This window comes from Anser cygnoides, chromosome 1, assembly GCF_040182565.1.
Source record: "Anser cygnoides isolate HZ-2024a breed goose chromosome 1, Taihu_goose_T2T_genome, whole genome shotgun sequence".
In the NCBI taxonomy this organism is placed as follows: domain Eukaryota; kingdom Metazoa; phylum Chordata; class Aves; order Anseriformes; family Anatidae; genus Anser; species Anser cygnoides.
This window is the reverse complement of record NC_089873.1, coordinates 80,482,509-80,497,263: the sequence shown is the minus strand read 5'-3', so window position 1 is coordinate 80,497,263 and position 14,755 is coordinate 80,482,509. Positions and strand designations below refer to the sequence as shown.

Sequence of the window (14,755 nt, the reverse complement as noted above, 5' to 3'; positions counted from 1 at the left end):
AATGATAATTGAATTTTACGAAGTGTACATGACAAACATGTATGGATTCCTAACTAAAAATCTGAAACTATCCCAGATTAACAGGCCAAAGGAGTTGTCACCAAAAAAAAAAATAAAATAAAAAATAAAAAAAATAAGCCAACATACTGTTTTGGTTTTACACCTTAAGGAAGGTCAAAGAAGCACTGAGAACTCTTTCAACAGCCTTGTCCTAATATGCTGAATGCAAGCAGAACAGCAAAGCAGTGCACACCGAGAGGAAGGAAGGTATTCACAAATGAGAACTGAAATAACACAGATGCTGCCCCAAAATCAAGATGAAAACTTGAAGTGAATAGAACAGGGAGCCCAGCCATTCTCTATTGCAAGAGGGTTAATTATTACAAATAAAGGGTTAAAAATAAAAAAACAACTATTTCTTACGATGATGACACAGTGGGGAGGTGAGGGGAAGTCTGAGGAAGAGATTATCTTTTAGACCAAAAAAACATTTAGACTAATTTAGTAATGGGATGTTCATCCAAGGAAAAGTACTTTTATATCTCAGCTTGTGTGAATGTATCACTGGTAGATGCTTGCAGTCTTTTTAGACCAGATTATTAGCTCAAATTCATTTATATAAAAAAGATACAAAAAAAAAAAAAAAACATGCTTGAATAAGTCATCTAACGTTATTGTAATTTTGAAGATGTTAAAAAATAAAAGACACAGCACAAGCACATAGGAACTCAGCTATCAAAGGTGTTTAAAAGTAACACAAAACTGAAGTAGCCAAAAAAAAAAGAACCCTTAAAACATATTATAGAAATATATATTGCCTTATAGACAGATAGGTAGATAAATAGATAGAATGCTTTTGATTGCTCCTGTAAAGCAGCACCAGTAGTACTTTGGAGGATTACTTGCAAAACTAAATTTTGAAATGTACCGAGATTTTTAAGTGCCCTTAAGCTAGAACCGAACAACAAAATGCTGCCATTGCAATATCAAGATATCACACTGTGTGTGAAACTGCAACTGGAAATAACATCACTATTTTTGTTCATTATTCATTTTGATTCAAATCCGACCTATTTAAATACTCCTATATTTGTAACCAGAATTTTAAGTGTGAAGCCAGATGCCCCTTGAACAGTATTGAAACAGTTGCTTTAAATCATTTATTCTATGGCTTAAGAAGTCACCACTGAGACAAATATTGCTGACAATAGTGAAGAAAAAAAATTCTGTAAAGCTGGACATTAGCCTATTAAATTGGGGCATCACCCAACGTGTCAGTGGAACAATTTCGTGTTTATTGTATAGATCTAACTTTAAAAAAAAAATACCAGATCTTAGAAATTTTAAAATGACCGTGCATACTACTGTTATGTTTATTGTTTTTACTTGACCTACAGTAGTATCAAGTAGTTGTAGTCATGGACTAGGACCCTATTCTTTTAGCAAATATGTAAGCATAAAAGCCCTTCTCCAGAGAAATGTTCTTACAGATTAGATTGTTTCTCCCTTGGGTTACTGTTTTCTTTTCTTGTCTAATAATGTGTAACAGTGTGAATACTTGGCTGTAGAGGCACTCTTTAGGGGAGCATGTTTATGGAAATTTTTCTCTGTCATTATTTAACACTGAGTGCACTTTGGATGGATTACAGATTTGTAGCTCTTGCAAAGAGCAATACAATAAACAGTGTAAAGTCCTTTAAAATTGATATAAAATAGCTGTTTCAGTAATCATAACATTATGGTCTAAGGATTAAATATCCTACAAGGATTAAATCCTACAAGGATTAAATATCCTACAAATTAGCAGGGTTAGAAACCAATGGTTACCTCCAACTAGGACAAGGTATTTTTCTTCTAAGCAAAATCAAATTCATGAGACACTGGGCCTTGAACTTGTCATTGGTCCAAGGCACATTACACAGTGATCCCAAGATATTTAAGGACAAGGTTCAGGCTATGACTTGGTTGCCATCATGGAGACGTGGTGGGACCGCTCCCACGACTGGAGTGCTGCAATGCCTGGCTATCGGCTCTTCAGGAGGGACAGGCAGCACAGAGGGGGTGGTGGCGTGGCTCTCTACATTAGAGAATCTTTTGATGTTGTGGAACTCCAGGCTGGGAATGATAAGGTTGAATCCCTGTGGGTTAGGATCCGCGGGAAGGCCGGCAAGGCTAGCTTCCTGGTCGGGGTCTGTTATAGACCGCCGAACCAGGATGAGGAGACGGATGAGGAGTTTTATAGGCAACTGACAGAAGTTGCAAAATCGTCGGCGCTTGTCCTCGTGGGGGACTTCAACTTCCCGGACATATCCTGGAAACACAACACGGCACAGAGAAAGCAGTCTAGGAGGTTTCTGGAGAGCGTGGGAGATAGCTTCCTGACGCAGCTGGTCAGTGAACCTACCAGGGGTGGTGCCCTGCTAGACCTTCTCTTCACAAACAGAGAAGGACTGGTGGGAGATGTGGTGGTCGGAAACTGTCTTGGGCAGAGTGACCACGAAATGGTAGAGTTCTCTATTCTTGGCGAGGCCAGGAAGGGGACGAGTAAAACTGCTGTATTGGACTTCCGGAGGGCTGACTTTGAGCTGCTCAGGACGCTGGTTGGCCGAGTCCCTTGGGAGGCAGTTCTGAAGGGCAGAGGAGTCCAGGAAGGCTGGGCGCTCCTCAAGAAGGAAATCGTGATGACACAGGAGCAGTCCGTCCCCACGTGTCCAAAGACGAGCCGGCGTGGAAGACCGGCCTGGCTCAACAGAGAGTTGCGGCTTGTGCTTAGCAGAAAAAAGAGGGTTTATAATCTTTGGAAAAAAGGGCAGGCCACTGAGGAGGACTACAAGGATGTAGCGAGGCTGTGCAGGGAGAAAATTAGAAAGGCCAAAGCTCATCTGGAGCTCAACCTGGCTACTGCCGTTAAAGACAACAAAAAATCCTTTTACAAATATATCAACGCGAAACGGAGGACTAAGGAGAATCTCCATCCTTTACTGGATGCGAGGGGAAACCTAGTTACTAAGGATGAGGAAAAGGCTGAGGTGCTTAATGCCGCCTTTGCCTCAGTCTTTAGCGGCAGTACCGGCTGTTCTCTGGATACCCAGTGCCTTGAGCTGGTGGAAGGGGATGGGGAGCAGGATGTGGCCTTCGCTATCCATGAGGAAATGGTTGGCGACCTGCTACGGAGCTTGGATGTGCGCAAGTCGATGGGGCCGGATGGGATGCACCCGAGGGTACTGAAAGAACTGGCGGAGGAGCTGGCCAAGCCGCTTTCCATCATTTATCGGCAGTCCTGGCTATCGGGGGAGGTCCCAGTTGACTGGCGGCTAGCCAATGTGACGCCCATCTATAAGAAGGGCCGCAGGGCAGACCCGGGGAACTATAGGCCTGTCAGTTTGACCTCAGTGCCAGGAAAGCTCATGGAGCAGATTATCTTGAGGGTCATCACGCGGCACTTGCAGGGCAAGCAGGCGATCAGGCCCAGTCAGCATGGGTTTATGAAAGGCAGGTCCTGCTTGACGAACCTGATCTCCTTCTATGACCAAGTGACGCGCTTGGTGGATGAGGGAAAGGCTGTGGATGTGGTTTACCTTGACCTCAGTAAGGCTTTTGACACAGTTCCCCACAACATTCTCCTCAAGAAACTGGCTGCTCGGGGCTTGGACTGGCGTACGCTTCGCTGGGTTAGAAACTGGCTGGATAGCCGGGCCCAGAGAGTTGTGGTGAATGGAGTCAAATCTGGTTGGAGGCCGGTCACTAGTGGTGTCCCCCAGGGCTCGGTACTGGGGCCGGTCCTCTTTAATATCTTTATCGATGATCTGGATGAGGGCGTCCAGTGCACCCTCAGTAAGTTTGCAGATGACACCAAGCTAAGTGCGTGTGTCGATCTGCTCGAGGGTAGGAAGGCTCTGCAGGAGGATCTGGATAGGCTGGAGCGATGGGCTGAGGTCAACTGTATGAAGTTCAACAAGGCCAAGTGCCGGGTCCTGCACCTGGGGCGCAACAACCCCAAGCAGAGCTACAGGCTGGGAGATGAGTGGCTGGAAAGCTGCCTGGCCGAGAGGGACCTGGGAGTACTGGTTGATAGTCGGCTGAATATGAGCCAGCAGTGTGCCCAGGTGGCCAAGAAGGCCAACAGCATCCTGGCCTGCATAAGAAGCAGTGTGGCCAGCAGGTCTAGGGAAGTGATTGTGCCCCTGTACTCAGCTCTGGTGAGGCCGCACCTCGAGTACTGTGTTCAGTTTTGGGCCCCTCGCTACAGGAAGGACATGGACGTGCTCGAGCGAGTCCAGAGAAGGGCAACCAAGCTGGTGAGGGGTCTGGAGAACAAGTCTTACGAGGAGCGGCTGAGGGAGCTGGGCTTGTTCAGTCTGGAGAAGAGGAGGCTCAGGGGCGACCTTATCGCTCTCTACAGTTACCTTAAAGGAGGCTGTAAAGAGGTGGGGGTTGGTCTGTTCTCCTACGTGCCTGGTGACAGGACGAGGGGGAATGGGCGAAAGTTGCGCCAGGGGAGTTTTAGGTTGGATGTTAGGAAGTACTTCTTTACCGAAAGGGTTATTAAGCATTGGAACGGGCTGCCCAGGGAGGTGGTGGAGTCACCATCCCTGGAGGTCTTTAAAAGACGTTTAGATGTAGAGCTTAGCGATATGGTTCAGTGGAGTACTTAGTGTTAGGTCGGAGGTTGGACTCGATGATCTTGAGGTCTCTTCCAACCTAGAAATCTGTGATACTGTGATACTCTGAAGGTTGAAACAGAAGGTCATTCATGAAAGAGGCAAACATTTTGTAGATTCATCCTATTACAACTGGTCAGAGGTCATAGATTTTAGATCTATGATTGCATGGGCAACCAGTTGTCAAAGTTGAAAGCTAAACCAAACTTACAACATAATAAGCTAATGGACTAGTGCAAATGTCATTACCATCACTGTCTTGCCCTTACCAGAGGCAGGCAAGTGTATATGAAGAAAGAACATTTTTAACATGCCAGATATCTGAGTTTCTATCAGTCTGTTCCATATTAATAAGAATGCCTCATACATAGCCCAGTTTTTCTGCCACACCTGAAACTCTGCTCCAGGTAATATCAGACTAGGTTCTTGTTTACAAAGCAGTATTTTCTCAGCACTGGCCAATTATGATGTTTGTGGAATTTTCATTTCCCTGGAGTATACTTTCTTTCATCCTCTGTGCACCTGGAACCCATGACTTACAGGCAACTCGATTTATGAGATAAAAGCAATATGACTCTACAGAGAATATAAGGAACTATTTCTAAAATAACCTAAATCATACACATTAGACTGATGCTAACAAAAGCTTTAAAATATCCAGAATCAAATGGTTCTAGAAAGTGACCAACCTCACCATTTCTCTCTAACCACTGCAACTCCAAACCTTTGTGAACTTTTCAGGTTGAACCATGATCCAGATTAAAGCATTGGCTCATACCTAATGTGAAGAAATACAGATACCATAGCTAATCATAGAATCATAGAATGATAGAATGGCTTGGGTTGGAAGGAACCTTAAAGATCATATTGTTCCAACCCCTCTGCCATAGGCAGAGATGCCACCCACTAGATCAGGTTGGCCAAGGCCCCATCCAACCTGGCCTTGAGCACCTCCAGGGATGGGACCTCCACAGCTTCTCTGGGAAACCTGTTCCAGTGCCTCACTACCCTTACAGTGAAGAATTTTGTCCTGATGTCTAATCTAAGTCCATCCTCTTTTAGTTTAAGACTATTCCTCCTTGTCCTATCATTACCTACCTGAGTAAACAGTTCCACTCCATCTTTTTTATAAGACCCCTTTAAATACTGAAAGGCCACACTGAGGTCTCCCCAGAGCCTTCTCTTCTCCAGGCTGAAGAGCCCCAGCTCTCTAAGCCTTTCTTCTTAGGAGAGGTGCTCCAGCCCCTCGATACTCTTTGCAGCCCTCCTCTGGACTCACTCTAACAGGTCCACATCTTTCTTGTGCTGGGGGCCTCAAACCTGGACGCAGTACTGCAAGTGGGGCCTCACAAGGGCAGAGCAGAGGGGGACAACCACTTCCCTCAATGGGCTGGTCATGCCTCTTTTGATGTAGCCCAGGAAGCCGTTGGTCTTCTGGGCTGCAAGTGCACACTGCTGGCTCATGTCAAGCCTTTCGTCCACCAGAATCCACCAGTCTCTCTCTGCAGGGCTGCTGTCAATGAGTTATTCTCCCAGGATCTGAACTAGAAATCTGTCTTTGACCATTTTTTCAATCTTTATTATTTTTTTTTCAACTTTACTAGTACCTCTTGTGTTTATTTTCCATAAATACCTTAATGACTGGATTAACAGCCAGGAATATTCATGAGAACAACTTATTTGAAGCAAACATAAATGTTGGATTTATAGTCAACAAGCTATAGTTATGATTAAGTTAAATACTTCTTCCCCACACACCTGTAGCTAACTTTCATCACCACACAATTACCTGAACACCAGCATGAATCTTGGAGGAAGAACAAGACTGCACTATAGGGTGCAACATGATAGTTGCGTGCAGTAAATTTAGCTTATGCTGATAGGCAACTGCAACCTGTAGAAGTTGCTTGATACAGATGAGTTGCTTTAATGTATCATCATTGCTAAAATGTGAACCTAACTCACATATTCTTCCCTCCCCCTGCCCAATGTCCTTATTATACTCTTTTGAAAACATAAGCAATTAACTGTTCCACAAACACTTTCTACTTTATTTCTGGAATTACTTTTCTACAGCTGTAGTCAGTCACAGATTCAGGTCACAGGTGAGACAGCAAAATTAGAGACATGAAAGTGAGGATGCCATTTCTACTTACTGATAGCAGTGGACTATTGAGGCATTTTAGGCAGTTTCATGCCATGAGTTTAGATCTTCCAAAAAATGACTGCAGAAAGTAACATGGGTAATAAAATAATAATAACAATAGTAAAGACAAAGAAAACAAAGAAAAACAGAACCTAGCCTTTTGGTTTTCTTAACTGAGGTAAATAAATCCATAAATCCATCCTAGTCATCTCAGAAAAAGAAGCCAAAAAAAAAAAAAAAAAAGGAAGAGGAAGAAGAATTTTAGAAAAGAGAGAATCACATCTCCAGCTGAAGGGAGAGGAAGATATTTGATTTTCATCTAGAATTTAGGCCACACAGTTCAGGCACCTGAATTTATATTTTGCATGTATTTTTCTTTTATGTAGAATGAAACTGGTCCCCCTCCTTCTATGGAAGGCCTGATGGAATTGGACTAGTTGTCAGACAGCTTTGAAAATCTCATTTCAAGACATCTACCTTAATGCACACATATTTGAAAATGTTGTGGTAAGAATACAATCTAAATTAGTGAGAATTCCATTATTGTGTAAGGAATTGTTAATGGACTAGGTACAAATCACAAGTATTTCACAGGAACCTACACACAAAAATGTCAAAACCCTTCTACACTGCAGAGTAGAATGGAAGCAGGAAAGTGAGATCTAAAAATCCAGTGCTGTTTTACTGATTTAAAGTCAAAACACAGGTTTAGAAAAAGTGTATATGTTTCCTAAATATTAATTATAGACACACTATATGTTTTTGAAAGTAATGAATAAAGCAAGATTATTCAACATTTTATTAACAAAAGAAGTCTCATACCACATAACTGCATATTTGGTAAAGGTGCATTGTATGAAAGTTTTTATAGGCATGAGTTTGCAATGACATTGCACTACTCACAAGTGCCCATATGCATGTGAAAATGAGGGAAACAACAAAATAAAAAAGCCTAAAGCAAAACTAAGTAATAGAAATCAATTCTGTCATTCAAAATATTATGAGTTCTGAAACTCTGCATTCATTTTAAACACATAAGAAATTGGCAATTTTGGCTGTCATTAAACATCATCACAAAGTATTATTCTTCAATTTTTATAGCCTTTCCGAAGTTCAAGCACACTTTCAGGAATAACTTTCATGGGGTTTAGTACTTGGTGCAGATTGAGAGTCACTTTCCTTCCATCTTATTTTTTTTTGGATTATTCTTTCTGTGTCAATGACTTTTCATAGGAAAATCATAGAAAAAATAACAATAATCTAGCAACAGAAGGCTTTACAAAAGAATAAATGACATTTAGGCATGACTATGACATTTTTCTAGTTCACTGAAACAAGAGTTTCTTCATACATTTCCACATAATCTACATATGCAGCTGGGGTTAAAAAAATTGAAGCCTCCACTCTTACACAAGGATTAGAGTAAACTTAAAACTTAAAATACATTTTAAGTTTAAAGCAAAAAAGCTCATTCCCTTACATCTAAAAAGTACTTTTCCAAGAAAAACAAAACAAAACAAAACAAAACAAAACAAAAAAAAAAACAATGTGGTGCTGATTTTGCTGGAGCATCCATTTCAGACAGGACCGGACTCTAATCACCCTGTTAACCCCAAAAGCAGATTAATCTTGCAAGCTGCCACTGTGGCTAATTTATCTAACACTGTATCAGCCCAAGGCATCTTCAGCACACAGGAAAACTGATCATCAGGTGCAACAGAGCAGGACAAAGGGGAGGAACAACGGGACTGAGAAAAATAAACAATGGTGTCTGAGAGACACCATTGCATGAGGATAAAATGGGGAAAGGGAGAACTGGCTTTGGGAGACCTGACAATTGCAGGAAGAACTTGTGAGACTCTGAGAGTGGAGAAGGTCCACTCTTCACCTCCTCAGATCCATCTCTCTCAGAACACACATTCCCTTGCAGTACAAGATCCACTACCCTCATTCCACATCCTTCCACAAAGCCACCTTCCTCTAATGCTTGCCTGCTCTACAAGAAGCAGATTGCTGACAAACCCTAATAACCCACATTGATCTTCTGTGTCATTGTGAAAGAGAAGAGGAAGGAAAGGCATAGAAATGGTCCCTGTTACTAAAGGCAGGTACAGTGCTGGATAAAGATACAGGATGCAGTAGGTCAAGACAGAGAACTATTGGAAAGTAGGATTTTCCTGCCTGTCACCCCTTTCCTCTAGCAGTAGTTCTTATTTCCTATTACATATCTTATGACCATGCCCTGATCAACAATGACTGTAGGTCTTCCAACCCCATTCCAGATGCTGCTCCACAGGTTCCTACTCCAAGCAACTGCCTACCTCTGCACTTACACAGGGAAAGGTGGACATGTTACCCTCCTCTCTGAACTCAGGAGACCACAGGAGAAAAGAACGTATGCCACCCTCAGTGACCCAGCCTTTGATTGGCCCATCATAACATCCTGAGGAATCAAGTCTACCTATATAAAAGCAAAGAGCTTTGAGGGTTCTAGACAAGACAGTTCTGGAAAGAACACAGGAATTCATTAAAACAGAAAAGGAATAAAGGAAATGAGAACATGCTAATATGTCTGTTAGAAGAGAAACAAAAGAGGAAAATGAACTAGAGTTCCAGCATACTGTGACACTTCTACGGATCAACAGTCTTGGAATTAAAAAAATATAATCATATATCTTTACCAACTTCTTGGCAAGCAAAGGAGATATCACCTGCTTTGTTTCTTCTAGCTTACAAATTAAAAGATGTTTAAAGTGTGTCTTCATACGTAATTTTTCAGTGGTGCAACAGCTGGTACTAAATACTTTCCCCTCAGTCCTGAGGGATAACATCCGTTTTTCAACATTCCTTCCCAAACTGTTCTAATAAAACTCTCAGCCTTCTAAACATAACACTATTAAATCTAATGTTGAAGGAACTTGTCCAGAAGATCAGGGCTGGTGTGATTATCTTAGCATCATTAAATAATCAGTGTTAACAGCAATTTAATGAAGATGGCAGAGGATTCACTGGGAGGAGTGACAAATCCCAAGAAAAGAAAATAATATAAAGAGACCAAAAATACTTGGAAACATGGGCCTAACATGAAAATCAGAATAGGAATAAGAAAAATGTGAGATAATACATCTGCAGAAAGTAACCCAAAACATAGGTCTCACTGGTACAAGAAACTTGAGAAGTAGTGAGGATGAAAGGAGAGATCTGAGACAATACAAAATATTGTAGCTACACATTTCCACCTTACTATCACTTACCATTTTTCCCAGGGGGGCAATGTTGTGAACACACAGCTATTTTATTAGAGTCTGTGTTTCACTTCCCTTTTAAGCAAACAAAAGTGCCTCATACTGCCTGTTTTACTAGACAGTATTAGAACTTCAGAAAAAGGAGTTTGCCCCTATAATTTGCAAGGTGGAAGACAAGCCGAAAACATCAAATCAATCGGGTCATCAAAAACTATGAAAATTTATTAGAGAAGATCGAGTTAACCCACGATCTAGTAACAAGAAGAAAACATACTTAATGTCAGCAAGACTACTTGCTACTTAATTCTTTTACCTAATCTACCTTCCTTATTACCTTAACTTGACTCAGTGATAATCCACAGCGTATCTTAAAGTTTTTCATAAGGGTTCAATAAAAACTTTTTAAAATTCATCAAAGAGCAAAAAGAGGAAATTGGAGTTCACAAAAAGAGAGCTAGCATTTGACAGAACACAGGATTTAAACTTAAAACTGTAATTTATCAGATATTTTTCTAACAAAAACAGACACCTAAGTTCCTCCCTGTACTGAAACAGTGTAATATCATGACTATTTGAACAACAATAAGGCCTTCAGTCATTGGCATTTCAGTTAGTGTGGACTTTGTTGTCTGACATTTATTATTCCAAGCTCTGCTCCAGATTCTAAGATTTCATCTATTATAATTGCCTTTCCATTCTGGTTTTACATGTGACTGTTGGTAAAATAAGGTAAAATCTGTTCCACCTAAAACAGGAACATACTGGGTTCTAGAAATACAGTTTCTGAAGATTCATGGGAGGCCAGTAGTTTTAACTCCCTACACCATTAATTAGAGTTCTTCAGTATTTCTTCACCCTTTCTTTCACAAGTAAAAGAGATTTCCCTGCTATTTTCCTGCTTCATTGACGGCTATATCCCTTATTACACAAACTGAAAAAAAATAAATGCAGAACCTGCTTGATTGGCTTACACAAACACGCATCTATGGTGTGACACGCTGAGCACTTCTTCATGATATTTCCAAGGCTTTTTCTGTTTTGTTCTAGTCTTTTTGTTTGTTTATTTCTTTTCTTTCCCTCTCCTACTTAGTTATCAGTCATTTAATTACTTTTCAGGCCAATTATCTATTTTACAGTCTAGTACCCAATGCTACCTATTATTTCTGTGGATTTGAGATACAGAAACAACACAAATCCTCTAAGCCTGTACAGCTGCCAGCTGCAAATATGCTTCCAAGCCTTAGGGAGTCTGCTTTCTCAGACTGCTGTTGCCAAGATATTTACAAATAACTGCACTAAATTAATCTTTTGCGTGACTCTTTTGAATAAAAGACTTGGCCCAGTGTATTTAGAGAAAGTAATTTTACTGATTTTTTTGTAATCAAGAGTCCACAAATTTACACTGAACATATCTATTTCAATATAATTTTCATGATGTACTTATCAGCTCTTCAACTTTTTTGCTCTGTTAAGTGATCTTAAGTGTTCCACTGCTACTTCCCTCTAGCCTAAACTGATCAGAGACAATTTTCCATTTTCCACCATGATATTCAGCAACTGTAAAGGCTTCACTACCTGAAGTGATTATCACACTGATGAAACACAATGCCAATATCTGTCTTATGGGCAAATTTATGCACATTTTCATGAGTCTACCAGATAAAGGGTGAACAAAACCTGATAAAACCTACTGAAGTACCAAGAGGTGGCAAGATGATATTATGCAGGACTTTTAGTTTAAGTATGATGTCAGTTCAAGTGATATACATTTTGAGCATTACTTTTCACAAAAGAGCTAGATCAGACAGAGTGTCCAGAAGGGACAGAACAACAAAAATACATCTAGAATATATGTTTTAAGAAAAAAAGACAGAAAAACCAGAGAGACCAGTTCATCTAAAAAAGTAGAGTGGATGGAGAAATATGATAGTAAGTTGAATTTTGCTGAAAAACAGATTGGGTAGTCTCCTCCCTTTATCTCTGAATGAAAGAACAAGAGAAAATGAACATTTAGCAAGGAGGGTTGTTAGACATTAGGAAAAGCTTATTAGCAGTATGAATAGAATTTCAATCAGTAGTATTAGAATAGATTGTCTAGGGAGGAAGTGAAACCTTCACTGATGGCTTTCTTTAAGAACAAATTAGACAAATATCTTTTCATAATGACTTAAGTAGAGTTGATCCTACCATGCACAAGGGAAGGTCCCTCAAGGTCCATTCCAGCCTTATTTTTATGATTCTACATTCCTAATTCTTCAGCTTGTGCTGAGATGTGTCTGGCACTCCCTCACTTATCATAAACAAAGGATTCTTGTTGATCCCATAGTTCCTGTACACAAACCTTTAACACTTCAGAGCTCTTCATCACAGGACCTCACAAATCTGTAGATCCATTGTGCAAATACTGAGCAAAATCTTAGGATTTTGTACTGCAAATTATTAACTTGAAATGTACTAAAATCTGCAGTGTTCATCAAGCATACTGCAGAACTGAAAAAAAAAAAAAAAATTGTTCTCCTTCTTCTCAGTTTATACTGTAATCAGTACAATCTTGCCATTCTCTGAGCTAGCAGTATTACATTCCACACAGGGCAAGCAGCAAATTTTGTTGTGTTGATGTACTCAGTTTTATCACACCTTAAAAACTGTGAGTACTGGTTTATACTATGAGCATTATCCACTTCATCAGTGAATAGACAGTAGTGAAAAAGTTGAGACCAAATGCAAAATAAGGCACGTGGTAGTTACTTAATCAAGTGAAGGAATACTTTGGAGGTCCCCATTATGTTAAAGACAATGCTAAAGCTGCATTTTGGGACAGTGATGGAAGAAGAAGAATACTGGGGTCTACTGTCTGGTTTGTGTTATTTTTTAATTTTATCCAATAATTATCATCTGAGGAATAGACAAAAGTGGAATAACATCATCATCGTGCTACAGCATGAGGTTCATGACTTTGTCTTAGTTTTGTTCTCATTTATTCACACTCTACATTCTCTTTGAGGTATTAACATCATTTAATTATCCCATTCTGTACACTGGCATATAGGCATTTTCAGCAAAGAATGACTTGCTGGCATCTTATAACTCTTTTCATTACTAAATGGTAAAATTAGAGTGCTGGGATATGTGTAATGATTTCCAAAAGGATACATTGGTACTCAAAACTGTATCAGTTATGGTCTTAAAAAACAAACAAACAAACAAACAAAAAAAGCTATGAATTGCATCAGACAGGAGAACAAACATGAGAAATATAATTATCAGTGCATATCTTCAGATTTAGAATAATTTATACAGTAAATTAGCACAGGGAGAAGAAACTTACTTCTTCTTCCTCCAGTCCAGTTAGATCCCAGAAGTAACTCAGTCTCATCTGTAAACGCTTCCACTGTTCAAGGAACATAGTAGCTTTAAAAAAAATAAAAATAAATAAAATAAATTATAAATCCAATGGACTAATGTGAATGTTTGTGTTACTTGTAAGCACCATCAGCTATTTGAATCCTTTTATGCTAGGTTCTTTATAAAGAAGTGCTAAGAAACAGCCCCTGACCCAATTCTAAAGAAAGAACATAGGAAGAGCATGGAAACAGTAATTACTGTCTTTTTACAAATAAAATACGAAAAGAGGCAAAACAGATTGCCCCAAACCACTGGAAAGTTCTTGGCAGGGACTGGAACTGAACCCTAATCTGCTGATATCCACCCCAAAAATGTTGTCTCTCTTAATTTACCATGAGTCATTCTATAATTCATGATTACAAATCATACAATGAAACAAAATCTAGGTCTAAATATTAGTACTTAACACTTTAATTAGCCAAAGAGATTTGCCTGTTTTAGTGTTTCTAATCAGTTGGAAATGTGAAGAAAGTAGGTGTAGCCTGCTCTTGAAATTTGTAGAACATAATATTATTTTGAAATATGTTATAGAGGGACAGTTGAATGGTTTTGCCCTGCAAAAAACACAGTGATTTTGCCCTAAGGGATTGGCCAGCAGTTCTGTCTCCTTCTTTTTATTTTACATTAATATGAATGAACGGATGTTGTACTGTTGTCTTGTATTTACAGTCTCCTGACCTTCCTCTCATAATTGCTGTTTCCTCTAGATAGCTCTTTGCCTAGCACCTCATGGTTTATGGACATCTGGATTTATTAGAAATAACTCTTCTTACTCTTGACTTGTGGACACCTGTTTTCAGAAAACTATTCCAATCTTATACCAGTATATACTAAATAATATATGTATATATATCAATAAAAGATATACCAATAAACAACTGTGAGCACTGTTTTTTATTTTCTTATGCTTCATTTCACCTTTTCAGTTGGTGCAGATGGGATTGTGAAAATGGTTGTTTGATCACAGACATATTTTCATCACTTTGAATATATTGTAGATAACTCGAAAAGACACAGAACAGTGAAGAATCAGATCCAGCTTCCTTCAACTGCATCTACACTTGATGTAAGCTACATGATAACACTGGGAAGAGTTATAGTGTTATTAAGACAACTTGCCTCTTACTAGAGAGCATCTATTCCCACAGTTAACTGTGAGCAAATATTTTCTGCACTGGTATCTCCCCATCATTTAAGAAATAAATACCATTTAAACATGGACTGGCAGTACACTGAAAGTAAATCCAGACATTCAGCAATTAGGTTGCTACCTCTGCTCCTTCCTTACAGAAGAGATA

The 14,755-nt window shown here is 39.7% G+C and overlaps 1 protein-coding gene across 1 annotated transcript in view; it reads right to left on the bottom strand.

The window, feature by feature from the left end:
• ANO2 (anoctamin 2) overlaps positions 1–14,755 on the bottom strand; it is a 204,411-nt gene that overhangs the window by 102,933 nt on the left and 86,723 nt on the right. The window contains exon 13 of the mRNA XM_048046752.2: positions 13,381–13,463. Coding sequence (XP_047902709.2) covers positions 13,381–13,463 — 83 coding nt within the window. The remainder of the gene's footprint in view (positions 1–13,380; positions 13,464–14,755) is intronic.